General features: G+C 39.5%; 2 protein-coding genes across 5 annotated transcripts in view; one reads left to right on the top strand and one right to left on the bottom strand.

Moving 5' to 3' along the window:
• LAS1L (LAS1 like ribosome biogenesis factor) overlaps nucleotides 1–21,006 on the top strand; it is a 53,389-nt gene extending 32,383 nt beyond the window's left edge. For 2 of the 3 annotated variants that reach the window (XM_074882930.1, XM_074882931.1), the window contains exon 13: nucleotides 4,150–4,564. In XM_074882930.1, coding sequence (XP_074739031.1) covers nucleotides 4,150–4,240 — 91 coding nt within the window. In that variant the 3' untranslated portion in view covers nucleotides 4,241–4,564. Of the gene's footprint in view, nucleotides 1–4,149; nucleotides 4,565–13,880; nucleotides 14,100–15,439; nucleotides 15,512–20,490; nucleotides 20,537–20,893 lie in introns of those variants that run through there. The other variant, XR_012630751.1, reaches the window with a different exon arrangement.
• The window catches only part of ZC3H12B (zinc finger CCCH-type containing 12B), a 40,651-nt gene continuing 21,798 nt past the window's right edge, over nucleotides 7,684–26,536 (bottom strand). Inside the window, exons 2-6 of one of the 2 annotated variants that reach the window (XM_074882928.1) lie at nucleotides 18,670–19,444; nucleotides 15,467–15,606; nucleotides 14,490–14,724; nucleotides 14,292–14,398; nucleotides 7,684–13,726 (exon numbers count right to left, since the gene is read on the bottom strand). In XM_074882928.1, coding sequence (XP_074739029.1) covers nucleotides 12,306–13,726; nucleotides 14,292–14,398; nucleotides 14,490–14,724; nucleotides 15,467–15,606; nucleotides 18,670–19,280 — 2,514 coding nt within the window. In that variant the 5' untranslated portion in view covers nucleotides 19,281–19,444 and the 3' untranslated portion in view covers nucleotides 7,684–12,305. Of the gene's footprint in view, nucleotides 13,727–14,291; nucleotides 14,399–14,489; nucleotides 14,725–15,466; nucleotides 15,607–18,669; nucleotides 20,355–26,536 lie in introns of those variants that run through there. The other variant, XM_074882929.1, reaches the window with a different exon arrangement.

Raw genomic sequence — 26,536 nt, 5'->3', positions numbered from 1 at the left:
AAATGGTAGAGTTCTCATAGGTTAGCAAGTATTATGCTGTCCCTTCACCTCTGACTGAGAGTTCTTTCTAGGCCTGCCAGTAAACCATTTCAGCAAGTGGGTCACAAGCAGCAAATACTTTGTCAAAAGGAAAGTCTGTCTCTCATGTTGGCATATCAAATTCTGCAACGGTCTAGATCAAACTAATTGACCAATTAATGTTTCCTTCCCTTACCAGTAGCACTAGGTTCCTTTAGAGGAAGATGCCTGGACTCTAGTTTGAAATATGATTTAGTCATGCTGAGGACTGACTGCATTTTGACTGCAGACTAAAAAGTTGCAAGCCAGATAAATAGATTTCAGTGCTTCATTGTGCAGACTCTGAAAAAGCCAGCAGGTGTTGCTTTCCCCTCTGCCCCCAGGAATTGCTTTCCATGTGGCCTAAGGTGCAGAGAGGAGCAATTGCAAGAGCTTCATCTATATTCAGCCAAGGAGGTGGTTTTCTTTTTCACCTCATGTGCTGCTTCCAGTTTGCTGGTTTTTGAACAGTGTAATGTGTCATGCAGCTTGTGTTACCAGAAAATACCCATGTAGAAAATGAAAAAGCACATACCAGGCCAAAAGTAACGGTTTTCTGCATCTCTTTGTGTGGGTGAAAGGGGCAGACAGTTTCTGCCACTCGGATCACAGCCTGGCAGGAGGCCAAGGAAAAAAGCTCAGAAAGAAACATGAGGAAAACCTGTTGTTACCACAAATAAAAAGAAGCAGCACCTGATTCATTCCTGTAGCTGTGCCTGAGAACAATCCAAGTTTCATCAGTGTTACAACAGCAGCTTGTTCATTCTTCATTTCTCTTGCACAGCACCTTCTCCGTTTGCCAAGGGCCACGTGGCATCGGAAAGGTTCTGACTTGTCCAGAGGCAGAGGGGAGCAGACTGTCTTGGCTCCTTCTTATGTATTCTTCTGTGCAGAAACTTTCTCCGCTGTCTTGCACCTATGTGGGGTTTCTGCTTCCCCTTCAAAAGGGTTCATGTGGGTTATTCCAGAACAGATGTTTGCTATTTACTACTTCTTTGATACTGCCCTCCAACTTCTCTATCTGCAGGGAGCTGTTCTGACAGCCTCGCTGTAGGGGTACCGCAGTATGCTATGGGAGATTGTGAAAATTTGGTGCTTTACTTTGAAAATATCCATAAGATGCTTGGAAAAAGCATCTGCAGCACAGGCAATGGGACATGCCCTTTCTAAAAGCTGTGGCCTGGCTCCACAGACTTAAAGTAAATGAAGGTAACGAACTGCACAAAGGGTTTTCTGGAGGATGGAGTATGACATTAATTTGGAAAAAGGGATTTGGACAAGGCGTGTAACAGAAGCAGAACCTCTTGCTGCCTCCCTCATTCACCAGGTCCACAGACAAGAGTGGACCTCTTGGTGATCTTATGATGCATTTAAGCCGCATTCTTTAACATCTGCCTGAATTCTGTCTGCCTTGTTGGAGGCCTCTGCTTCTTACTAAATAGCTTCTATGAATCTGTAGCAAAACTTGATTGCGTACCAGGAAAAATAGGTTTTAGCTGACAACGTCCCTTCCCTTTTAAAGATTAACTCAATCTTGAGAGACAGTCAAGCCCATCTCAATTCCGGGGTTTCACTTCTTTTTCTGTTTTTGTTGTTGTTTATGGAGGTTCCAAAAATTGGAGAATGTGCCTTCCCTATGCTGAAAGCAACAGCCTAGCTATCCACAAAGTTTTCCCCTACAAGGCTGCCGGATAAGTCATTTTTTGGTCTTTCCCTGCTCCTGTTTTTCTGCCTGCCACTTACCACACAATTTGGCCTCTTGTTGGAACCCTTTACACACGGTTTCTCTGGTTTGCCATCAGATGTTCCCAGACAAGCATGCTGTTTCCAAAACAGAATAGCCTGAATCTCAGAGAAGCAAAATAGTTCAAAAAGAGCTGAATCCAACCCAAAGCAGTGAATTTTAGTGGCAGGCAAGTGGCTGGGGGACAGAGTAGCACTGATTATAGAAAAGGCACTTTCTCCCATGTGTCCCAAGTAATAAAGTTGTGTTACTCTGGTTGGCAGTACTCCCGCAGTCGATCTGTGGTGATGAGCCTGCTCTTGGCAACCTTCCTGCAGTACAGTTAAGGCAGAGAATGATGTCAGTGACTGTCCCCTGAGCCCCTGTCCTGGGAATGACAGCAGGCCTGTGAAGTCATGAATGATGAGGAATATACATCACAAGGAAGGAAAAATTATCCCATTAGCAGGCTGAATTCCAGGACAGTTTCCAACAGCCAGAGGAAGACTGTCAGTCATTACACCGGGCGTGATAGCTGTGATGTTTCTGTGTTGGCTTTGTCTGCTAGGCCTCTGGCAGTGTTTCATCTGAACGAGGAGTGTCTAAGAAGTGTTTTGACCTTAAAGGAGAAATTATCTGTCTCTTAGGAGCTCTGAGCAGCGTCATCTGCCAGTTATTAGCCAGTTATTCCAGTACTGAACACCTGAAAAAGGCATTGAGTTTTTCGGTGTATAGCTTGAAGTTGCTGTATAAATCTTTCCAAACATCTCAGTCTTGTTTGCAGAGATTATTTACTGTCTTCAGAGGTTTTTTGGGTTTGTTTTAACATGAGACATAAGTTCCTGCGATGCTTGGATTCTTTGGAAAAGCTTGCAGTTCCTTCCTCCCTGGTCCCAAAAGACTGTGTTCTTTGGTGGGTTTTCTGGCGTATGTGTGTTGTCAGAGTTTGTGTTTAGCGTTGCTGTGACAGCCTCTGAAGCTCTGAATAGCTGCTGTCATCCTCAGACAGACGTTTTGGTTTTTGTGATAAGCATATGTGCTTTTTGTTTACTCCCAGTGTCAGTTTTACTTGACAGCAGGGGCGAATTTGGCAAATAACGACCAATTGGAGAGTTTTCTGAGGGTGGAGTTGCAGACATGCAATTGCTTTAGGGATTGCATCAAGCAGTTGCACTGACATTTCAAAAATGGGATTCATCATTTGATGGTCATGGATAGTGACTGGATTCTGTTGTCCTAAGGATGAGATGCATAAGCAGGTAGGTGAGAGGGATGGTTAATACGTGCTGAAGGGTAAAGACAGTGAGTAGGCAGGGATTATATTATTATCCGGGAGGATGCTAGGTGATAGCTAGGAGTGCATGAGCTCTCCTCGGGCATAAGGAATAGAGAAAGTGAAAAAGATGTACAAGACAGCCAGACTTTCCCTTTTTCTTCACAAGGTCAGATAGCAGGTTTCAAGTGGATCCTTTAAAGATTTGTTTTATTGATAACTTCACCATTCTTGTAAAATGAATAGAAATTGTAAAAGAAATCCTTATCTGACCTACTTCATGACGTGGTAGTGATTTATGTTCCTTCACATAGTAAAACTTTGGGTAGGGAAAGATTTACAGATGTTCTCCAGCTGTTCTTTGAGCCTTGTGTTTGACAGTGCCTTATGTCTGAGGATACTGTATAAAACATTAGATGTTCCTTTGTGTTCTGTGTTAGCAAGTCATGTAAATGGGTCATTATTTGGGGGATCTCCTGGGACTCAGCCCTAACTGGGTAACTTCTGCAATGAAAAGGGATTTTACACCTGTTAGAACGAGCCTCCTTCTAAAATTAGAAATTACTGAGCATGCTGTGCATTCACCAAAAAACTTCCTTTAAAGTCTCTGTTAATGCACTAGTTTCTGCACTACTTTGCAAAGCCATAGGAAGGGCTAGTTTCGGTGTGCAGAATGTATAGGCAATGAACCATTTGTAACTTGTGACAGACCGTTTTCATGTTGACTACGTGCTGTGTTAGCATTTCACCCGATTAGCCTGTATTCCTAGCTGCGCAGGACAGATGAGGGTTCTAATTAAAATTGTTGTGTGGTTATTTCTGAAGTCGTGTCTCCCTCACAGTTGTTAGTAGCTGGTGACCTTTCCTTTGGTCTGTGCTTTGGCACCTCGGGACTGTTGTTCCCTATCTTGAACAAACTCATTGAAATCTAAGGTCAATACAGCAGCTAAATGTTCAGAGCTAAAAATGAGAAACAACATTTTGTGTTGGAAATAAAACTTGTTACCAAGTTTAAGGTGCTATCAAAATTATTTTGGTGATGTGAGCTTCTAAATTGGCTCAGTGCTTATGTGCTTTATTTCTCTTCCTCTCTCAGCTCTGCAGAATTGAATATTCCTGTGACAGGAGGATTGTTATGGACCCAGAATGACTTCCATAAGATAAAAAGTGGCCTTCAACTTTTCTAAGACAGCTCTGCAGCTTTCGGAATTGCACAAGATAAGTGGCATGGAAGAACTAGTAATGGTGATAGGGAAATAGCCACTCCAGGATGTATGTATGTTTGTTTGTTTGTGAAGATTTACTGATTTTTACCATGTAAAATCAATATTTTATAAAGGTGGTGTGTTACTAAGTTCCATGTCTAGTAACCCTTGTCTTGCTTAACCACTATCAGGAACTTTTAGCTCTAGTTGATGTTTGCCAAATACAGTCAGAGTACTTCGGAATCCCGCGGTGTTCCTTGATTTTTTTCGTGGTTAATAAACATAACCAGCCGAAGGCAAACCTTCTTTCTGGATCCTGTTTTTTCTTTTTCACTCGGGTATTCTTGGAAGTGTCCTCTGGTCCCCATTGGCCAGACTATTGAGCCCTTCCTGTTTCAGTGACAGTCCTGTGTGAGTTTGCATGATTTTGCCAGAAAGAGACTGTGCTACAATTTTCATCTAGCTAGGATTTCACAGGAAGCTTTAGGGATTAAGCCTAGTTATACCGTGGCTGAATGCACTGTAGTGCTTAAATATCCTCAAAAATTTTTTTTCTCACAGTTTTTTTTCAAGTCATAGTCTTGAGGCGACTACTGTATCTTTAATTGAAGTTTTCTGCTTGATGATATTTCTATTCATGATTTTGCTGAGGTTGGTAACTAATACTGTGGTCTCTGCTGAGAGCTAGTGCAATTACTGCAGAAATGGTCTTGAGTACCTTGTTGGAAAGTTGTTGAGAAAAAGGACTTCCAGCTACTTTTTCCTAAATTCAGTTTTCTTTACCTGTATTGAAGGTTTTTGGAACTTGGAGGCTTCTGCAATTACCTGTCAAAAGATAGGAGTTTAAGCATGTACTTATTGCAGGACTCCTCAGTAAGAATTTGTTGGAGTGTATCTACTAGAGGGTAAGACAGAGCCTTTCTCTGGGTCAGTGTAACAATTTGCACTATTTACAAACTAAACAGGAACATGTCAGTGCAGCATTGTGAAATGGCATCTTCTTAGTTCTGTAGAGCTGCTGCTGGTGTTATGTGCTGATGTTCTGTAGAAAGATACACAAAGGGACATATGACTTCAGCAGAACATTGGATAGGGTTGAATTGCAAGTTTAGAACAATGGCTTGGATGCTTTGGGCTGACTCTCAGGTAAAGGGTTAGCTCAGTGTAAGTATTATTTCTTAGTTCTAATTTTTTGTCATCCTGTTCTACTGCAGTTACTCTTTACCAGACAGGCAAAAGTTCTGTAAAACTGAAGATACTGTGTACATTTCCTTCTCTGAAAACAAGCGGTGCTAATGCAAAACAACTTCTCTCTGTTAGGAGGGATTTTTCATGTAAGCCCTTCCTCTTTCTAGGATCTTTAGAAATCTCTCCTTTTACCCAGCAGTTCCTCAAGCTTATTAAGGAAAGTTTGAGTGAAGAGGATTCGTTCTTTTATTACTGAATTTCAGAGTGTAAAATTACTTATATTATTATTTGGTACTTCTGAGGTCTGTCCATGCAAACAAGCAGAACAGTTCAAAGCGTGATGCTGGAAAATACCATCCTGTACGTCACCTCTTTCCCTTTGGTAAAGGTTTACTTGGTAAAATCACATGCTACTGTAGCTTCTTTGTCAGCTGTAGTTGCTGCCCTGCTTATCTGCCATTAACCCATCCACTGAATTACGGGATGAAAATCCTGGTCTTTGAGCTAGTTGCAGAGTCAAATAAAATAGTTAAATCCAGTGCTGTGCATGACGTAGAAAAGCACGAAACTGCCAGATGCTTTAGAAAAAATACCAAGACCTGAGAAGAAGCCATAGTAATGGCATGAAGTTTAAACAAAGTGTTACTGGGGGCAGGGAGGCAGGCTTGAAACAAAGGAAAAAAAAAAAAAAGAGAAGTTGGGAATGGCTGGAGAAAAGAAACAGATGTTTTGATTTTTAAAAAGTGAAGAAGGAGCTTCTACTGAAACAATGAAAGTGTAAAACCTAGACAATTATGTATCGCTCTGTTCAGGATTATGAAACTTGGTCTTTGATCTGAATAATTCACAGGAGGAACAGTTTTGTAGCTACTTTCCCAAGTACCTGGCAAATTACAATGTTACTACGAATAATACATAATAAATGCATAGATAACCTTAACGTTTAAAGCCAGCCAGTTCAAATGACTTGCAAAGCAAGTAAGTGAAGAGTTACTCTATTTGGTACTTCTGAGGTCTGTCAGTGCAGACATCACAGTTCAAAAAGGAAAGGGTGATGCTGGCCAAATACTGTGCTACATATGGGTTTTTTTCCCCTTTGGTAAAAGTTTACTTGGCTAATTACTTTCTTTGCTAGAAGCATATTCCGAATGGGGATAGGAGAGGCAATGTTGATGTAACCCTAAATTACTTGATTTTTCCTTTGCATTGGGCAGGACTTCTTGAGACTGCTTTCTGCCTGTAAATTACTGTCTTCAGACAGATTTTTAATGTCTGGAAAAACATCTCCAAAGGGAAGCTAATGGAAGGATTGGAGGTAGAAGCTGGGACTCTATGGAATAAGTCACGCAAACAGGAGTTGCTGAGGAAGTTCAGGCCTGGGTCCAGGGCTTCTGTGGCCTGTGACCCCTTTTGGCTTTCTCCACTTCTTGAATTTCTTTCAATTTAAGTAATTGGACAGAGTAGTGGAACTAATTAGGATAATCTGCTCCTGGCTATTCAAGTCTTTAATATTCTGTTTTCTCATTCCCAAAGGCAGCTACTCTGACAAGGACCTCAGCTGGGGTTACAGTTTTGGGGAGAAAACTGGAACAGTAATATCCTGTGGAATCTAATTAGTACTTGTTTTCAGGAGTGGTGTACTTGAGGATGTAAATTAAGCACAAAGGGCCTGGGATTAGGAAAATGCAGCTTCGTAATACAGCTATTTTATTGGTTTTTGACTGGGTTTGTGCTGTCTTCTGCATCACCTGGTTCCTGGCCCTCAAGAGAGCAAACATGGTAATGGTGGGAAGTTCAGGCAAATCTGGACAGACATGATCTTTGTGTATCATTTTCCTTTCGTTTGCTTTAGCCCCCCTCCCCCCAACAAGTTAAAGCAGTGGTAATAAATGATACTGTATCACCTCCCCCCTAGTAAGGGAAATGAGTGTTTAAATAGCAAAAGAAAATATGTGTAATACAGAGCCTGACAAAGGGGGGTGTTATGACAAGACAGCAGGACCTAAACACTACTTCTTCCTCTGCTTGTTAAAGTAAAATTCTTCTTCCTGTTCCTTCACAGATTTAAGCACAGATGGAAAATTATGTATGATTTCAGAATCTGGGTATTTTTCAGTAAATCAGCTAAAACTACTGAGAAATAATTTGGACAGACTACAACAGTTGTTTTGGACAAAACAGCTTTTTGGGGCTCTTGCCTAAAGAGAGTTACAAAATAAAAAGCTAGAAACAAATAATCCAATGGCTCTCAGTTTTATTAAATAAGCAAATTTTTATATATATATAAAGTATAACATGTTTTGTATTATTAAATAATTGTGCAAACCTTTTACACAGAGCGGCGGGGGGGGAAACAGGTAGGTAATAGCCTATATTTCTTTTTAGATTCTTCTCTCCATTCTTTTAATACATTTACAAACTTTAAATACCACAGACCAAAATCATAGCTATTGTATAATGGCTCTCCAAAAGCTGACCAACCACTGGCATGAGAATAATTGAAGTGATGGTGCACTTGTATTTTTCCGGTTGAAATGTTGCAATAGAGTTAATAAGGGCTGTGTCACACAGACAGGCCCCGGGTGCATACGAGGAGTATTAAAGCTGAGCACTCGCCACAGAAATAACAGTGACAGATCCAGTGATCCGAGTCCTGCAGTACTACTGCTTCAGGTAAACTTCCGGCAAGTCAAGATAAAGTAATATTTCAACTCTGTGGAGCAAAGTCTCACAGAAATTATGCTTGTTCCTTCTCTTTAGCATGGAGTTTTAAAAATTGCTGTAGTCGAAATACATCCCTTGAAATGTTCCTGTTTGTGGTTTGGTATACGTGCACGTCACCGAGTGTTTTTAAACTGAATTATCTGGACAGATTCTTTTCACGTTCTGACTTTTAAAATGCCAAAATTCACGATTTGAGGCAAACTGGCATTAAAAGTATGTAGGGGGGAAGTCACCTACATACTTTGTTTTAGTTTTGTTTGGGTTTTTTTAATGAGGATCCTTCTGCTTGTTCTAAGCAACCATGCCCACACCTTCTCTTTTTAAGTTTACAGGTAAAGCATTTTCACAAAAGCTAAACAGACTCATGCTAGTGAATGAATTACATGCAGCAGCAGCAGCTAGAGCAGTGCACGCTTATTACTACAGAGATTTACGAATACCACATACTGGTTTAACATCCATTTTCACTCATTTTGTCATTAAGACTTACATTATATTTGGGTCAACCAAAAAAACCCAAAGAGATTTATAAAAGTTTACAACAATTAAACAGTAATGTTTAATTCTACAAATGAATAAAGCCAACTACTGCAGCTCAGTACAACAACAACAGGACTAACAGTAGTGAAATCATCTATATGTACAATTTAATATATTACTAACATGTAATTCTTACAAAAAAACATTAAATAACTTAGACTGACATCCCATAAAGCATTTGATTTTTGATTCATGGATTTGTTATACACTTTTAAGTGACAAATTATGTGAAAGCAATATAGCTAAAGATGAGAGATCAGTAAATCAGAACTCCCAGAGAACGCTCTGGCCCCAGTGAAGCACTGAAGTCTACTGCTTAACTCCTGCTGATTGCAGGTGGCCAGGATTTTACCTTCCCACTTTTTTTTCTCTTCTAGAATTGTAATTTCATGGATTTTATTAAAATATAGTTTCTAGAACTGTTCTCTTACAGTTTTAAAAACATTTAAATATCATGCTCTCAAAAAGAGCATTTATACAAAGTCTTATATTTACAATATAGACAGTTATGATCAGGTGTTAATAAGATCAACTCTTCCACGTAAGAAGAAATATAAGCTTATGCGCTGAAGATGAATGTGTCGGTGTTTTGAATTGGCTTGTAAACATATCTGAGAACAGATGTGGATGAGTGAATTATCACTTAAAGGAGTTGATTAGGAAAGACTACATCACATACAAAAGTTTCGTTACCTCTAATGAGGACTAAACAAGCACAAAATTTGCAAATTATTTCCACAAGGCTACACTGCCCGTTCTGTAACTCTGTGCGTGATAGTTGCTAATAGCTTCTTAGAAAAAAGACAATTTGCCTTCAAAGTGCCTTAGGGAAATAGTATGCCGGGTTTGCACTAGCACAGCATTCCCCTTGTTTAAAAAGGAACTGTTCTATCAGTAAGACAAAAGTTAGTGAAAATTAAAATGACTAGACAAGTCCTACAAAAGTGAGTTATCTCCATAAACCACCCAACACTTCATACAGAAATTTCTGCTCAGTTTTCCATGTTAGAAAACATCAAAAACACCTACTAAACCTCTCTTAAAATAGCTTATCTTTATAATTGGAGAAAAAGGGAACAGACATTTTTCTACATACAAATATTTAATTCCATGCAAGATGGAAAACGTGAGTGTACAATAAACTTCATTTTATACCTAAATAATTTATAAATTAACCCATTAAGAATAAAGCAGGGTCTATAGCTATTATATTGTTACATTTTAAACACATGCAGATGAGTTAACAGCAACACTTTTACATACGGTTTAGTGCAAGAATGTATCTGCTTAATAAATAGACTAAAGATAACCATGTGATGCTTTGAGGTGTACACACAGTATCTGTGCACATAATAAACTGGTTTTGAAAAGTTGTCCTTGTTTGTCTATAAACTACAAGTGCCCATTTTAAATAAAAAAGATCCATAATTACTCATGGGCTACTTCCCTGTGACACATGGTGTCACAAACATTGTGGTGAAAATGTAATACTGAAGTTAATCTAGAGATTTATTTTTTTTTTTTTATACACAGTTTTTATACAATCAAGAAAAAGAGATACAATTTGTATCAACAAACAAAAGGTCATTTCTGGTTATTTGAGGCATTGCTCTCAGCTGCTTATACCATGCAAGAGAAGAGAATAAGAATTAATTGCAAATTAAAAATATAAAATGCTGGTTAGTAAGAAATGTTTTTGAAAACTGGTCAAGAGTTAAACCTGTTTTCCCCAACTATTACAAAATGGCGGAAGATTTTTTTTTTCCCCATTAACAGAGATGATAGCCAACTAATTAAAACTTATTTTTAAACACCAAGTGTAAATACAGAATCATCTTCAAGTTAATTAATTTTAAATACATAATGACATGGTCATTATCTGCGTTACCTATACCAACACAAGAATGTTTATCCTGTGTGAAATGATAGAATTATCAAATATCAGTAAATTAACTGTAGTTGCACCTGTAATTGTGGTTTGTTGTTGGTTTGGGGTTTTTTTTATAGGACAGGACCATATTTTGCACATGATAAAGAGCCCACAAGATATTTTGAATCAAACCAACCATTACAGTAACACAAGTGGAGGAAATTATATAACTTTGTTCCTCAGACAAACAGATAACTAGAAAGCAGCATGCAAGCCATTATCAAAACACCAGAAACAACCCTGACTGCAGCCTCACGTTCCGTGTGTTTCACAGTAAGAAACATTTAGGCAGTGTCACACCTTCTCATGAAGAAACAAAAGGCCATAAACCAGGCCTTCTCAACTTTCATGAAAAAAACTACAGTAGAAGTCAACAAGTCCTAGCTCGAGACTTATCGAGTTAGTAATGGTTCGGAATGTTGAAATATACAATGGATTCAAAAAAGGGCGTCCAGTCAGTGCAGCTTAAAAAAAACAATAAACGCCTCTTTTGGAGACATTTAGCTACAAAGGTTCCCACCCTGAGCAAGGTATCAGTTGCGCAAACAATGCCACACAATTATCTCACCTGTTGAAACAGGAACTCTAAAAGCCTTCATGAGGCAAATGCACACCTTTGCGTGGATCTGAAGAGCAAAAACCGGGCCAGCTTTGCCACAAACCCAAACCATAGCATCTCTGTTCAAGAAGCAGCCTTTCCCCTCCACCCCCTTCTCGAGCTGACCTTGTGCAGCCATCCTGAGTGTTAGGCTCATGCCAACACCATCCTTGCCCCCAGAGGAAGGGCTGTAGTTAGTGATGAACTTCCATGTTAACATCCAGCTTCTGCTGCTTCAGGTCAAGTAATCCAATTTACATAAAACTGACAATTTACTTTCAGCTTGTCTAGTCATCTGGGCCAGCAGCTGCTTACTGCACAGTTGAGAGGCAATTCTGAAGAGAGAAGCTACAATTAAACTTCTTTTAGTTTATTGAATGGCGCTCATGCCTTCACACTCCTTAACGTTTTGGTCCTAATTTAATAAAGTATTTGGCTTCTGTTGGATTGAGCCAATGTATTGGACAATGTAATAGATACGCAAACTCTTGGGGAACAGTTTTGAAATTTAAGTACCAACAACAATATTGACATTGAAAAGCTGAAATCAGGTCTTCCTTTTACAAATTGAGTATTTTCATTTTTGTCAAGTTTACTTTTTCTTCAATATTTAATATGCCAGTAGGCAGTGTCGAATGACAAAGCTGAAACCCTGAAAGTCATCTGGGTATGTATAGAGCATACTTTTAAAGGCCGATTAGGCATTTATAAGCAAATTGGAAGTGTACACTAATACATGCAATATAATTGCTAACAATAACTTTGTAGTAACAGCTTTGAGACACTGAATGTGACATTGTAGTTCTTAATGAGCTATCCATGCAGCAAGGTATGCATTTCCTATAAAATACTATTAAAAATCCCTATATTTAAAATCTTAAAATTTACAATACAATCAATTCTTATATAGTGCCTCAGCATATATATGATTGCTACTGTGTACAGAATTTTATACTATCTTAGTAGAAAATATTTACAATAGATTGGCCCCTTCCTCCTTCATCTAAGTTTTCTTCCAGGTCCTATATGCTATATAGCTTCATTTATCCAAAAGAGGCTGTAATGCTTTAACGCCCTGTTCTTAATTTGGCAACAATCATAGCTGCCAGCTGTTGTGCATCTGTCATGTGGGGATTCTTTTCCATCACAGAAAGGACAATGCTTGGAGGGAAAATATTGCACAGGTTCTTGTATGTTTGATACTGATGTTCCGGGATGATATGAGGTTCCCGTGGCTCACCACATATCCCAATCCAGGGATTCCTCCAGAGCTGCTCCATCTTCTCAGGCATGCTTCTCACCATTACAGGCTCGTAACATGGCTGCATGAGGCTGTTACTCAGTGGATACGAGTGGTAGGTGTAGGAGTCTGATGCACACGGTAGCGGATCCCAACTAGCATGCTGCTCTCGGCAGAGAGGTGGTCTTCTCTGCCTTGTAGGGTTACTTTCATAAAGCCGTGAGTCAGAAACGCTGTCCATTCTTGTCATGACCAAGGCACGGCTTGGTTGTGCAGTTGACGGATGAACGTTTTGAGGCACAGGGTATTCTCCTGGACAACTGGACCGCGCTCCAACAACTGGATGCTGGGCATGTAGGCCTAAGTGGGAAACTGACTGTTTGCGAAGGGATTGCTTAGGCTCTTCAGTTCCGTAACTCTGAACTCTATTTAAGGCTTCATGGTAACCATGGGAAAAAGGCTGAAGACGATTTTGCGATGGCAGTCTGTGCATCTTCACATTGTCTTCTGGACTGGCATCTGCTACACCCAGATACAAGTCATTGTAAGAGGAATAAGAATCATTACTTGTATGGCTTAAGCAACTGTCAGGACAGGGGCTTGAGTTTCTAGAATACATCCCCTGGTCCATATCAGCCCCATAATAATCTGTGTTACGGATACTACTTATGCTCAAGTTGGAGAAATCACTGAGTAAGGAATAATAGCCATGGTCCCCCAAGGATTCATATTTGGCATACTGGTCGGTATAGCTAACTGAGGTGCCATGGCTATTGGTGACTAGTATAGGAGGATATTGCACACTGGACATATGTTCCAGTGAGGATTTCTGATGCATGAACTGTGAGGAACCTGGCACCGGACTGCTTGCAGAACGAGTATTTAATGCACCAGCTGCATGGCTTTTTGGTGGAGGGAGCGTTGGTACACTTAATGCAGAAACCAGAGACGGGACAGAGCTGGCCTCGGACTTCCGCGCTACTGATAACTTTTCCTCAGGCTCCACAGCTACTGCTCTAATGCTTGGATCTGACTGACGTTTTGGGGCAATGCGTTTCACTTCAGAACTGATTTCTCCTTTGGAGCTGGATGGCCCTGTGCCACATTTGGCCAAGGCTCCCTCACTCATAGTTTTCACAGCAGATAATTTGGCACTTATTCGAAGCTCATCCGCTACTGACCTTTGAGGCTGGTTTGCCCGTTCTGGGTGGTAATATTTACATTTGTGCCCATAGGTGCACTTTTTACCTGAAAGAAAAGTGTTTTCAGGTTAAATAAACCAAAAACCAATCAACACCACCAGCTGCTATCTTTTTTCTTTGTATCTATCTTTCACCACTTCTCGGTAATAATATTTCTATATTAACCCCCTAAGGAATAATTCTATGTATTGTATATACAGGCAGTCACAGACTCTGCCACCTGTATCCACATACATCACTGCGCCAAGGGCAAGACACATCACTTCTCTTCCTACTGGCTCATGATTTCAATATTGACAACATACTCAATGCTACATAAAACAAGACAGCTCTAACAAGTTTTTATAGTTATGAACCTCCTTCCCGGAACACAAGCCACAAGAAAATAGCAAAAAGCTGTGTTATCCACAAGATATCTGGTAATCCTTAATTTTCTGCTACATTGTTTTTATTAGTATGTGTATGAAGGGTATAAAAATGGATATAGTGCTTGGATGGCAACACCAAAAATGGCTGCTCCCTCCCCGCCCCCCCATAATGACAAAATGTTAATTAATTGCTTGCTTCACCTACCTTTGGATACAACAAATCAAGCTGACTTAGGCACTTACCATAAGGACACGGTTGTTTCTTATGTTCAGGAATAACTGGCCTTTTCCTTAAGAAATTTTCAAGGCTTGGACCATGGCGTCCTAAAGGATCATCAGGAGGCATAAATCTAAGGGGAGAGAAATGAAATGTGAATTTCAGTTTTTACTGAGGATTCCAAGTTAGCAAATTCCCTTACTTTTGAAGAAAAAAACCCATACTTGTCATTCACAAAAGAATACATTAGCAGCCGCTCCTCTATGAACTTCTTCCATTCTGGTTTTTCATTTTGAAGATCCCGATAGTTGTCGTTTGATACAATGATGCCATCTGAGTCAAAAGCAAGCTTTACTATGAATCGATCATCATAGCAAACTACTCTTCTTCCCTGAACTCTTCGAGATGGGGTGAAAACAAGAATTTTTTCTTTCTCCAATTTACGTAAGATTTCTTGATCTGTAAAATAATTTTAGTTGAGCAGTTTTTAAAAAAAAAGTTTTAAAAGAAAGAAATGCAGCCTTTGAAATATGAAACTTCTTGCCCTCTTTTCTGACGAAGTATTTTGTAATTATGTTCATATACAGTCTCCATTATCATTAAAAAATACCTAAATGCAGAATGCCATTTTATTTCTGAGGTTTCAAAGCACTGGGTAAATACTCAATATTTAAGCTTCATAGCCACTCTCCTTCTCTGCAAACAACCATGTACCTTTACTCAACCTTTCTGAACGTGTCAAGAACTCAGCTGTTACTGTATTACAGTAGCCACCTTGTTAGCCTGGACTAAAACAAAAGTACTTTCTATGGGTCAAAACACATGCTGCCTCTTCAGTGTTCACCATAATCCTACTAAATGAGTCCCTGGCCTTGACACTACTTATTTTATACTTGCACAGCAACTAAGAATCAGTTCCAACATGCTTGGCAATGTTTGCTAATGGGAAAGTTGACTACTACTTCTCAGAACTGTTGAAAGTGTAATGTTACAAAAAAACAGCACTGTTTACAGGTGCAGATACTTAAATACTGGTTTCCTCACTAGTGAAATTGTGTTTTCAAACGAACAACATGATCGTGCAACATCACATCCACAGCCCAGTATGTAGCACCCATCAGAAAGATGACATGGTTGTGTCTTAATGCAATACTTTTTTTTCTTTTTAACCAAGGGGTCAAAGAAAATCTCAATCTGTTACCTGTAATTGGTGCATCAGGTCGAGACTGTTCTTTTCTCCATGCAGGTACAAACACAGTGATATCTTTATGTCCTTTTTCCAGGAACCAATCAACAGCTAGTTGAATTCCCCGGCAGGAAAATCCTTCTTTATTCCCATGGCTGAAGAACATGCAAAAGTTTTAGAAACAGCAAGAACAAAATCTATATTTGGTTTTAGTTTTTGTTTGTGGTGGTGGTGGGGTTTTTTTCCTTCTAAAGCTGCCATGGTCTAAGGAGGCAAAGTCTGTAAAGATATATAAATCTTTTTATTAGACCAGTTTGCATAACTGGAAAAATACAATTGTCCAGAACTATTCAGCCATCAGATTACAGCAACACTGCTACTTAAAACTGTAGAAATGGTGAAATTTCACTATCCCAGAAGCAAAACCAAGTAAACATGAAGTTTTTCCACTTCTTCATTTGATAAGCTGAGCTAATGAAAAATACCACTTTCCCCAACAAATTGAGCTTACCTTAAATATTACCATAAAATGTTATCAATAATGAAAAAAAAGGAATGAACTAACAATGCTGGCTGTCATGGGTGATAGGTGCTTTTAAACATCTAGATTAAAAAATATGTTTCTCTAATACTTATGTTCTGCATTTTTATTATATTTATTATTATTTATTAGAACTCTTTAAGGGAAAGAAAGAACTCTCAAAGTTGTATAAGCCCCACCCCCATCAAAAATTGTTTGCTGAAACACACAGGAGTCTCTATACCAGCACACAATTCAGATAAAGGGGTTTAATTTTTAAAATGGCCTAAGAAATTTCTGCCAGGAAAAAAGAAATTCCTTGGAGGAGGAGAATCTTAATTATGTATCTTAGTCTACCTCATGGGTGCACCCTATCTTGATTTGCTAAACATAGAGTGAACTAAAGAATCAGGTTTTAAATCCTCTCAGGAAGTAGTTTAGGAATTCCTGGATAATACATAAGCATATATATAAGAGAAAAAGATGACATTAAATTATAATAACCTTAGTAGTTCGACTACACAGGTAAGAGAGAGGCACAGGTCTTTGCAATATGGCTGGATTTCATATTTAGACTCAAGCCAACATTGTCTGAAAAACTGAGTGCATATATTACTGCTACACCATATAACTGAATAATAAAAAACTAAGGGTTCTCGTTCTTTTCAGTTAATATTGTAACTAGTTGAGCAGAAAAAATGGTCTGCCCTTCTTACTAAAAAAAAAAAAAAACACCTACAAAAACCAATCAAACCCAACTTTTGTTACATTTCAGTGTGGCTAGCAAGTGAACTGCTTCCAAAATTCCATTTGAAAAGGGTAGACTAGTAGGCCAATGCTATGCTCCTTGATACACACTCTTCAAAATTTGTTAATTGAATTTTCCCCCCCCTTTCTCAACACAGCTGCAATTTTTCATCAACTGTGATAGAAGTAATGCTGCCCAGTTAGTTTGGCACCTATCAGTCACGATTTCTGAAGAGACTTCTATATTTTCCATATATAGCACCTTTCACTTAAAACATACACGTTTTACCATATAGGCAAGGCCTCCATTTGTATCATCAATAACTGCAGCATTTTAAAGCATGATAAGTGTATAACCCTTGCACTTTTCAGATGTTCTCAGTCTGTAGAGCAGATGCTGCATAATTAAGAGATTTTCATCTTACTAAAATTGTCTTTAGCATTTTTCTATGGATCATCATTCAAAATTTTACTTCAGTGTTGTTGTTGTTATTATTATAATAGAACAACATCACAGATTACTGCAAGGTGCATGCTCTTCCGGGGCTCAAAATGTTACATTAAAGCGACACTGAAAGAGACCAAAGGCAGACAGATCTAAGACCATCTGTATAACTAAGGCCTATGGATCACCAGCATAATCCAAATCCGTTCAACTTTACGAATACAGAAGTCGCAATGATGCTAAAGCATTTTTCTTTAGATTTTTGTACATTTCAGATTGTTCAGAATTTAATATCCTTTAAAATTTTCAAATGCATATGCATTTTATGAGTTGGACTCAATGATCTTTACGGGTCCCTTCCACCTTGAGATATTCGACGATTCTATAAATAGAGCATCAGTTCTAAGCTATGCAACAGTAAGAGTACACACACTTTTCTCCAGTTGCTACCACATTACACTCAGGAGTAACTCAAGCAGTACAGAGACTGCAAATTCAACAGGCACAGGAAAAAAAGGAAAGAAAAAAGTGAAATCCAATATTGGTGATGTTGCTTTACAGAAACAGCTTTTGGATTGATGTAACCACAACTCGGCACTGGAAAATCCTGTATATAAGACATTCTTACAGGATTTGGGTGGGTTTATATATTTCAAAACTCAGAGCCCTCAATATACCTATAAAAATCTGAATTTTCTTATTAATACACTGAAAAAAAAAATCATTCATATCACAAATTTCTTAGAGCAGAAAGCTGATACCAAAGGAAATCTAGTGTGCAAACACTACCTGAAGAAATCTTTGTATCCACTCATCACTCAGACTGTTTAAAGAACTCCCTCACAGAAAATCATATTTTCTCAATGATAAACAAACCATTGGCTAGCTGAACTGTGTACTCTACAGACATGCTCAGAAGTGGCACAGGACAGATAACTCTTGAGCTAGTGTTGACCCAAGCAGATGAGTGCACGTGTCTGAAACTACAAGCACCACAGCTGTGAGTCAGCAAGTTCAGCTCATGCATATCCCTGTCCTGACACAGCTCAATTGCTTTGAATTCTGAGCAGGCTTGATCAGCAGGAGCTCAAATACCCTGAAGTCCGCTACTTATCATCAGCATACACTGCATGGCATTTTGGAAGGAACCAGGTTTTCATCCCATTTTTGGTTGCCTCTGGGCATTAAAGAAAAATAATTTTCAACATTGTTCAAGGACTTAAAAAAATTAAACCCATCCACACAAAAGCTCACTACAGCTAGATTGCTCAAACAAAAGATTTGAGGGGAGAACTTGGTTTGAAAAAGCAGGGAGGGGAATTGGAACACAGATTACATATAAGGGAGTAAGGGCATAATTAAAAGCCTGGACTAAAGAGTGCATAAAACAGGATGTATTATCAGTGTAAATATACTACATGACTTAAAATTACTTTGCCATCAATACTGATTTTTCTCGTATTTTAGTGATTTATCCTTTTCAAGTGTCTTGACAGGGAGACCCACCTCATAGCCACATTGCTTCCATCAATGACAATTGGCCTCAAGTTATCACTGTTATCCACAACTTCATCTTCAAGCGACAATTCAGGGCTTGCTATTTCCTTTGGGCAAGGGCCTCTTGGCACCAGAGTACTAGTGGTACTGCTGGCACTGCTTTGTCCCTCTGATTCACTTTTGTTGCCAAGTCTCACAAGCTCTGCCAGAACATCATTGATGAGCGCATCTGCTCCCAATTTATTCAGTACAGCCTGGATCTGATCTCCTGCATACCCAAGCTTTAAAGCAAAATCCATTTTAGCTTGGTATTCCTTGTCCAAATTTGTTTTGCATTCGTCTAGCTTCAAGTCTTGTGTGATACTGCTCTGTGAAAAACTTGGGCGATCCAAACAAGGGGATCGACAGAGTGGCCGATGTGGTTTAGTGGAAACCTCCTTTTCTCTCCACTGAGTATTGCTACAGCTGCTTCTGAAGTATGGTTGCTCAGGTTCACTTTCTGAGCTCGTCCATTCCTCAGATTCAGCACTGCATTCCCCAGCATCTTGTTCCACATTTCTGTCTTCTCTGGAGTGCCTCTTCTCCATTTTCAGCTTCCCTACCATAGACCAGGCCGTCATCCCGTTCAGCTTCCAGCCAGAGAGCTCAGTTCTCTTTCATTTCCAAAGCCACCTGGAATTCATACTCAGTTGCATTGTGTTGGCCAACTAAAAGCTTACACGAGGCTGGAGTTAATTTGCCTTGCTTACTATGTTCTGGCATAAACAACACCAACATGAAGTTCCTTAAAAAAAAAAAAAAAAAAAAAAATATTAGCTTTTGACAAATTCTGCAAAATACTCAACTACAATGATTGTGTTTACAAATCAGTAGAGGTCCCTAGTCATTCACATTTCTGTGTAAAAATTGAACATTATAAAGCATATAATTATGTTGCCTCCTTAATCACAAATTAAACTCTTTCCCTCCCCCAGTTACTCTACACACACACACACACAAAATTACACTTCCCACACAGTAAACTTACAGCTGCAATTAATGGAGTATCTTAGTAATATTTAAAGATAATAAAACAGAAAAGGGTGACCCCAGCACTTTCACCAGAAACATGTCTTTACAGCCTTCTACTGCAGGAACAGCCTGTCTACATCAGGAACAACTGTGTGGAGTTCCAGTATGCACAAAATTTAACACAAACCATTTCAGCCTCTTTCAGTAAGGACAATTTACTATCAGAACCAGCAAGTTAAGTTTGCTGCAAGCTGGCTGCTAGACATGTAAAGGTCAATAACAACATGCACAAAGGTTCTACATGACCATCAATTTTGTGCTCTGTTTACTGTACCTACTGCGCTGAAAATTCCATAATCAAGGGTAGATATTACTGCATTTTGTCAGAAAGACAGGATAGACACTCACAATTCTTGTCCTATACCAGAAGAAAAATTGTACAAGGAATTCTAGTGAGAGGTCTGACAAACCAGAAGATTCAAGTGACCTGTGAAGGGCTGAACTGACATCACTGAGCCTTTGAAAAATAGTTCTTAAAAAGGAATTGCATCTACAGCAATGCATGTTTTAGATAAAGTGGTAAACTAAGACCTAGATATAAATGCAGGTAACTGGAGAAAATTGGATTACCAAAGTAATTAGCTAGAGGCCTACTTTCAGAAAGCTGCAAGTTCCACTTTAAAAAAAAAAAATCAAAAGCATAACATCTGGGGGGGGGGTGGGGTAGGGTGTTGTTGGTCACTATTGTAACTAAGAATAAATTTATATCTCTTTCATGCACCTTTTTCATCTCCTCTCATGTCTCTTCCACTCTTTCAGGCTATGAGCAAACATTAAAAGAAGACAACATTTTCCTCAAAACACCGTAAGCTCTCAACCAAGTATATGAATTATTTATATACAGGACATTATCAAATACAATTGTATTCAAAAACTTTTTAAAAATCTGATTCCTATCTCTCCAAGAGACCAGAGTCTCTTATTCAATTTACTGTGGTCTACCAAACCAGCAAATAATAGGAAAAATACTCCCTTAATGTAGAGCAGTGTAACTCCCTTGATGTACAGTAATGCCAAATCTAGGTACTAAAATAAGTATTGGAATCTGTCTTGGGGGGAAAGTTGTGTCTAGTGTAGCTAGAAAAAGAGCATCTCTGACATTGTTTATTTTATTATTTATTTGATTTTCTTCCTAAGAATAGAACTTTATATTTTTTCACAGGATGAAGTTTGGTAGATACTGAAATCAAGAGAATAATAATGGAAATGCTGACATGCATGGATATATTAATTTAGAGATGTAAAACAAATATAATAAACATAAAACCAAAATCTTACATACTAAAACTGTCTTTAAAAACTGATCTGCTTTTTTCTTCCTGAAAAACAGTATGGACATTTTACACCACATTATAAACCACTAAGAAAAATGAAAGAACCACCGGTGTGCACATAAGTCAAAGCTTATTCATTCTGAGTTTTCGTATCCCTTCATTTTTAGGTCATAAGATGCTGAAAATCATAGCCCCTGATATATCACTCATCTCAGAAAGCTTTCTTCCTTGACTGTTTCCCTACATTAAATGGTGGTTTTCTGTTGCCTATCAGAGTATTTCAGAGAACAGGTCTAGAAGAGTTGTAAAATTTGATGATCAAAACCATAAAAACATCAAAGGATCTCTAAGACAGGTCCCCTCTTGGCCTAATAACAACAAAAAACCCTAAAATTGTCGCAAAGTGAAACAAACATTATTAATCCATGAAACATTTACACAGTAATATATAATTACCTTAAAGAGGCCAAACAGCAACATTCTACAAGACTGCACTCCAATTTATGCTCTTTAGTTATACATTTACATACTGGTGGAGATGGCAGGTATATATCCAGAATACAATGAACTTCAATCCACCTTTCCAGTGACAGTGGAAAGTACCTACCTACCTACTAAAGGTAGGTATTTTAAGAATACGTATGTTTACAAATGAGTAATATTAGGTAAACATCTTAGATTGCAATTTTATTTATTTGCACTCTTTGTTTGCTTTGGGGATAAAGATCTTTCATATTCTGTTCAATTCACTTGTGGCCTCTTGAGAGTGGCTAAGAGGGCATTATTCCCATCATTAACTGTACAATGGGAAAAAAAGGTTTAGAAGAAAAAAATAGAATATTCTAAAATACAGTCCTAGTTCCCATATCATATGAAGCACAGTCTGAGTGAAAATTTCTTTTGATGAATATGAACAGCAAGATTTTCCACTACAACTGGGTGGTTCTTAAGTAAGCAAGAAAAGCACATAGCAAAGGTGACTAGCTTGGCCAGTAACCCTTAATGTGTGGAGCAGTTTGCTAACAACTGGCTACGTGAGAAAGGGCACAGCACCGAGGAACTGCTGACAACGGCGACGTGATGGGAGAATACCGAAAAGTATCAAAGAAGAACAAAGAACAGAAGCAGGACTATGTAGAAGGCCTTGCAGAAATCATAAGGGGAGAGATTGGTATTTAACCTTAGCAACCAAAGTATCTAACCTTAGCAACCTATAAGGAGCTTGCTTTTTGCAATATGTATGAACTAATTATTGTGGATATAAAAGAAGTGTGAGTACTAATAAAGTTGAGCCTTTGTGCATTAAATGATGGCTGGGCTCCCTCTGCGTTCTTTCAACAAATGGTGACCCCGACGTGATACGTGCCAAAGGACGTATCAGGCACCACGAAGGATAAAGACCAGAGAAGGTTGTTCAGGTCCTTAAGCAGCGAGGACGGCGAAAGGCGACTAAAAAGGCCCGCGCCCAGGGTGTCACAAGAGGTGAGCTCTGCTGATACGTGCTGCCGAGACCTGGAAAGGCTGCAACGGAAAAAATTAAGGTATGGACAGGCAAGCAGCATATGATTTATTTGCATCCTGGCTGGCACAACGCCGGGTTGAGGGAATAGATGTAAAAAAGGATCTTCAGGGGCTTTTAGCTTATGGGGTAGAGCAAGGTTGTTTTATTAATCCACATACAGTTCATGAGTTATCGGAATGGAGAAAATTTGGAGATAAGTTATGGGAATTAACATTGAATGATGAAAAGACAGCAAAAAAGTTGGGAAAGTTATGGAGGGTGGTTCATAATGAATTGCTCAGGTATCAGGCTGAAAAAAAGAGCTGCACAGGGCGCAATTGCGGCAAAAGAGAAAAACACCAGATATGGGGAGGAGGAAACTAAGTGGCCATTACCGCCTACGTTTCGTGAGCTTGTTTTACCACCTTTACGTTCCGAAGAGACGGGACAGGAAAGCTCAGAACGAGTTCTCCCTACCGCTCCCCCCGCTTCTGCCCTGAGTAGCCCTGACGCGTCCAGCCACACTGTGACGCCGGAAAGCGAGAATTCTACTCCTGGCTCAGAAGATGGGCTGGGGATAGAGATCGCTAAAGAAAGGTGTCGGGCTTGGAATGCATTGGCACGAGAGGGGTTAGAAAAAGGGGATGAGGAGATGACTCAGATGGCGACAGCAATGGCTTTTCCAGTTCAGTTTCAGCCGAACCCAGCTGGTGGACTAAATGCTACTGTTACGGCATTAGATTGGAAGCTTTTATCACAATTGCGCTCTACAGTGAGTTCTTATGGTGTTACTGGTGAACCGACTCGTCAAATGTTAGATTATCTCTGGAGCACTCAACTTCTTTTGCCTGCAGATTGTCGGGGTATAGCAAAGTTAATTTTCTCTCCTAGTCAGTGGTTGTTGTTTAATGCGCATTGGCAAGCGAAAGTGTTAGAATCGATAGCGGTACAGCGGCAAGCAGGAGATCCATTACAAGGGGTTACAATGGATGAATTAATGGGGTTAGGACCTTATGCTAGAGTAGAAGCTCAAGCACTGCTCGGTCCGGATAAAGTGAGAGAGGCAATGAGGTTAGTGAGAGAAGCCATAGAGCAAGTGAAAGAGCCAGGCGGAGTTCCAATGTATATGGGAATTAAGCAAGGGAGAGAAGAGACTTTGGGCAGTTTTGTAGATAAGTTGGTAAATGCAATTGAAAGAGCAAGAGTACCTCTCTACATGCAGGGTGCTCTCTTAAAACAGTGTATTTCACAAAATGGCAATCCTGCTACAAAGAGTTTATTGAATACATTAAGGGCACATTGGACTGTAGAGGAGGCACTTGAAAAAGCGTCCTCGATACCCACTGGACCTCAGGCTTTTCTTGTAGAGGCAATAAAGAAATTAGGGGAAGGAATGAAAGAACAGGCTCAGGCTACTCAAAGTCAGGTTATGGCAGCCCTTGCGCCTCTCCAGACTTCAGCAGCAACAGCAGTTAAAGTGCAAACACCTAAAAAGGGGCAGCTGCGGTGTTACCGATGCGGAGCTCCAGGGCATGTACGAAAGAGTTGTACAGCCAGAAATGTATGGTGTCAAACTTGCCGATCCAACTCCCATAATGAGGTGGCTTGCTGCAGACGGTCGGGAAACTCCACACGGAGCGCGTTCGCCGGCCGCCGCGCGACGACCAAAATTGCAGCCGCAGCGCAGTCCTTCAACCCGCCACCCGGGGAAGTCTCGGGTTGGACCTGGCAGCAGCAGTAGATGTTATTCTGTTAACAAATAATCCTCAAACAATATCTACGAATGTACGAGGACCTATCATTATTAATGGGAGAGCCATGGGAGCTTTATTATTAGGAAGATCATCGGCATCACAATGTGGACTATTTGTTTTACCGGGAGTTATTGATGCAGATTATGAAGGTGAAATTTATATTATGGCATATACACTGAATCCACCAGTAAAGATTGCACAGGGACAACGGATTGCACAGCTGGTGCCCCTGCCACAAGTGACTCAAACAATACGACCAATAACTGAGGAGAGTCGTGGAAATAAAGGCTTCGGATCCACAGGAAGCCTGACCCTGCTAACACTGGATCTGAGTACGAGACCCAGAAAGACTGTTCACCTGTCATTTCAAGGTAACGCAATAACTGTGGAAGGGTTGTTAGACACAGGTGCAGATTCCAGCATACTGTCGCCTTCTTCTTGGCCACAAGGCTGGCCATTACAAGAGCATACCACTACCATCACTGGCGTGGGTGGTTTAACTTTAGCTAATCGAACGCCGCCCCTACAATTAACAATTGAAGGACAAACAGTCACAGCGGTGCTTGCTGTAGTGCAACTACCTCCAGGGGTAAATTGCTTAATTGGAAGAGATGTGTTAGCACAAATGGGAATAGTTTTGACAAACGATCACCATTTATTCTAATGGCCATTGCTTGGACTTTCCCGATCCCTATAACTTGGACATCTGACGATCCAATATGGGTAAAGCAGTGGCCACTAAAAAGGGAAAGTCTTGAGCAAGCACACTTGCTAGTACAAGAACAATATCAGCAAGGACATTTAAGATTATCTACTAGTCCTTGGAATACTCCGATATTTGTCATAAAGAAGAAATCAGGCAAATATCGACTTTTGCATGACCTTAGAGAAGTAAACAAACAAATGGAACCAATGGGGGCTTTACAACCAGGTATGCCGAATCCAGCTATGTTACCTTATGAATGGCCTATATTGATTGTGGACTTAAAAGATTGTTTCTTTACGATTCCGCTTCATGAAAAGGACATGCGCAGATTTGCTTTCACTTTACCAACAATAAATAGAGAAGGGCCAGATCAACGGTTTGAATGGACAGTTTTACCGCAAGGAATGAGAAATAGTCCAACTTTATGTCAGATTTTTGTAGATGCAGCCTTACAGCCATTACGTCAAAAATGGACTAATGTTATAATTTATCATTATATGGATGATATATTATTTGCACAAAAAGAACCATTTACAGAAGCACAGATAAAAGAAATTGTAAACACCCTTGCAAAGCAAAGATTAGTAATTGCACCAGAAAAGATACAAAAAACAGCTCCATGGAAATATTTGGGATTGTCTTTGATGAAACAAATAGTAGCACCACAAAAATTGACAATTAATCCTGAAATTTCAACACTGCATGATGCTCAAAAGCTATTAGGAGATTTACAATGGCTAAAACCTATAGTGGGTATTCCAAACGAGCTTTTACAACAATTAAGACCACTGTTAAAAGGAAATGATCCTGCACAGGTAGTGTCTTTATCAGCAGATCAGAAGCGAGTGTTACAACAAATTATGGATCGTATTACTTCTGGACAAGTGTGTCGGAGAGACGCTGAGCTCCCCCTGGACATACTTGTGTGGATGGGTTCACAGCATTTGCTCGGAGCTATTACGCAGTCTAAAAAGAAAACGGGGGAGACATGGGTGCTAGAATGGATCACGCCAGCATTACAACAATCAAAATCTCTACTTCAAAAAATTGAGGCATTAGCAAATTTAGTAAAGAAAGGTCGTGTGCGAGTTATTCAAATAAGTGGAAGAGAACCTCAATTCATATACTGTCCAATGCAGAAGGAAACCATGCAGTGGTACCTGGCAAATAGCACAGCATTGCAGGAAGCCATGTTAAATGGGCCAATGATGTTGTCAACTGATCAATTATCTATGGAACCTTTGAGATGGTTGGGACAATTACATTGGATTGAACAGCCAAAAAGACAACAGGCGCCGATCCCGAATGCCATCACAGTTTATACAGATGCAGGAAAGAAATCTCAGACAGCAGCTATAACGTGGCAGGAAGATAATACATGGAAACACGAGATATTAAAAGCCACAGCACAAGACACACTACAAACTTTGGAACTGTTGGCAGTAGTTTGGGCGATGGTTAAGTTTAATGAACCATTGAATATTGTAACTGATTCTATGTATGTAGCAGGAATAGTAGCAAGGATAGAAGATGCAGAAGTCAGGGAAGTACAAAATAAGCGTCTCTATGA

This window comes from Strix uralensis, chromosome 13 (genome assembly GCF_047716275.1).
Source record: "Strix uralensis isolate ZFMK-TIS-50842 chromosome 13, bStrUra1, whole genome shotgun sequence".
In the NCBI taxonomy this organism is placed as follows: domain Eukaryota; kingdom Metazoa; phylum Chordata; class Aves; order Strigiformes; family Strigidae; genus Strix; species Strix uralensis.
The sequence above is the reverse complement of the archived record's forward strand: the minus strand, read 5'-3'. Positions and strand labels throughout refer to the sequence as shown.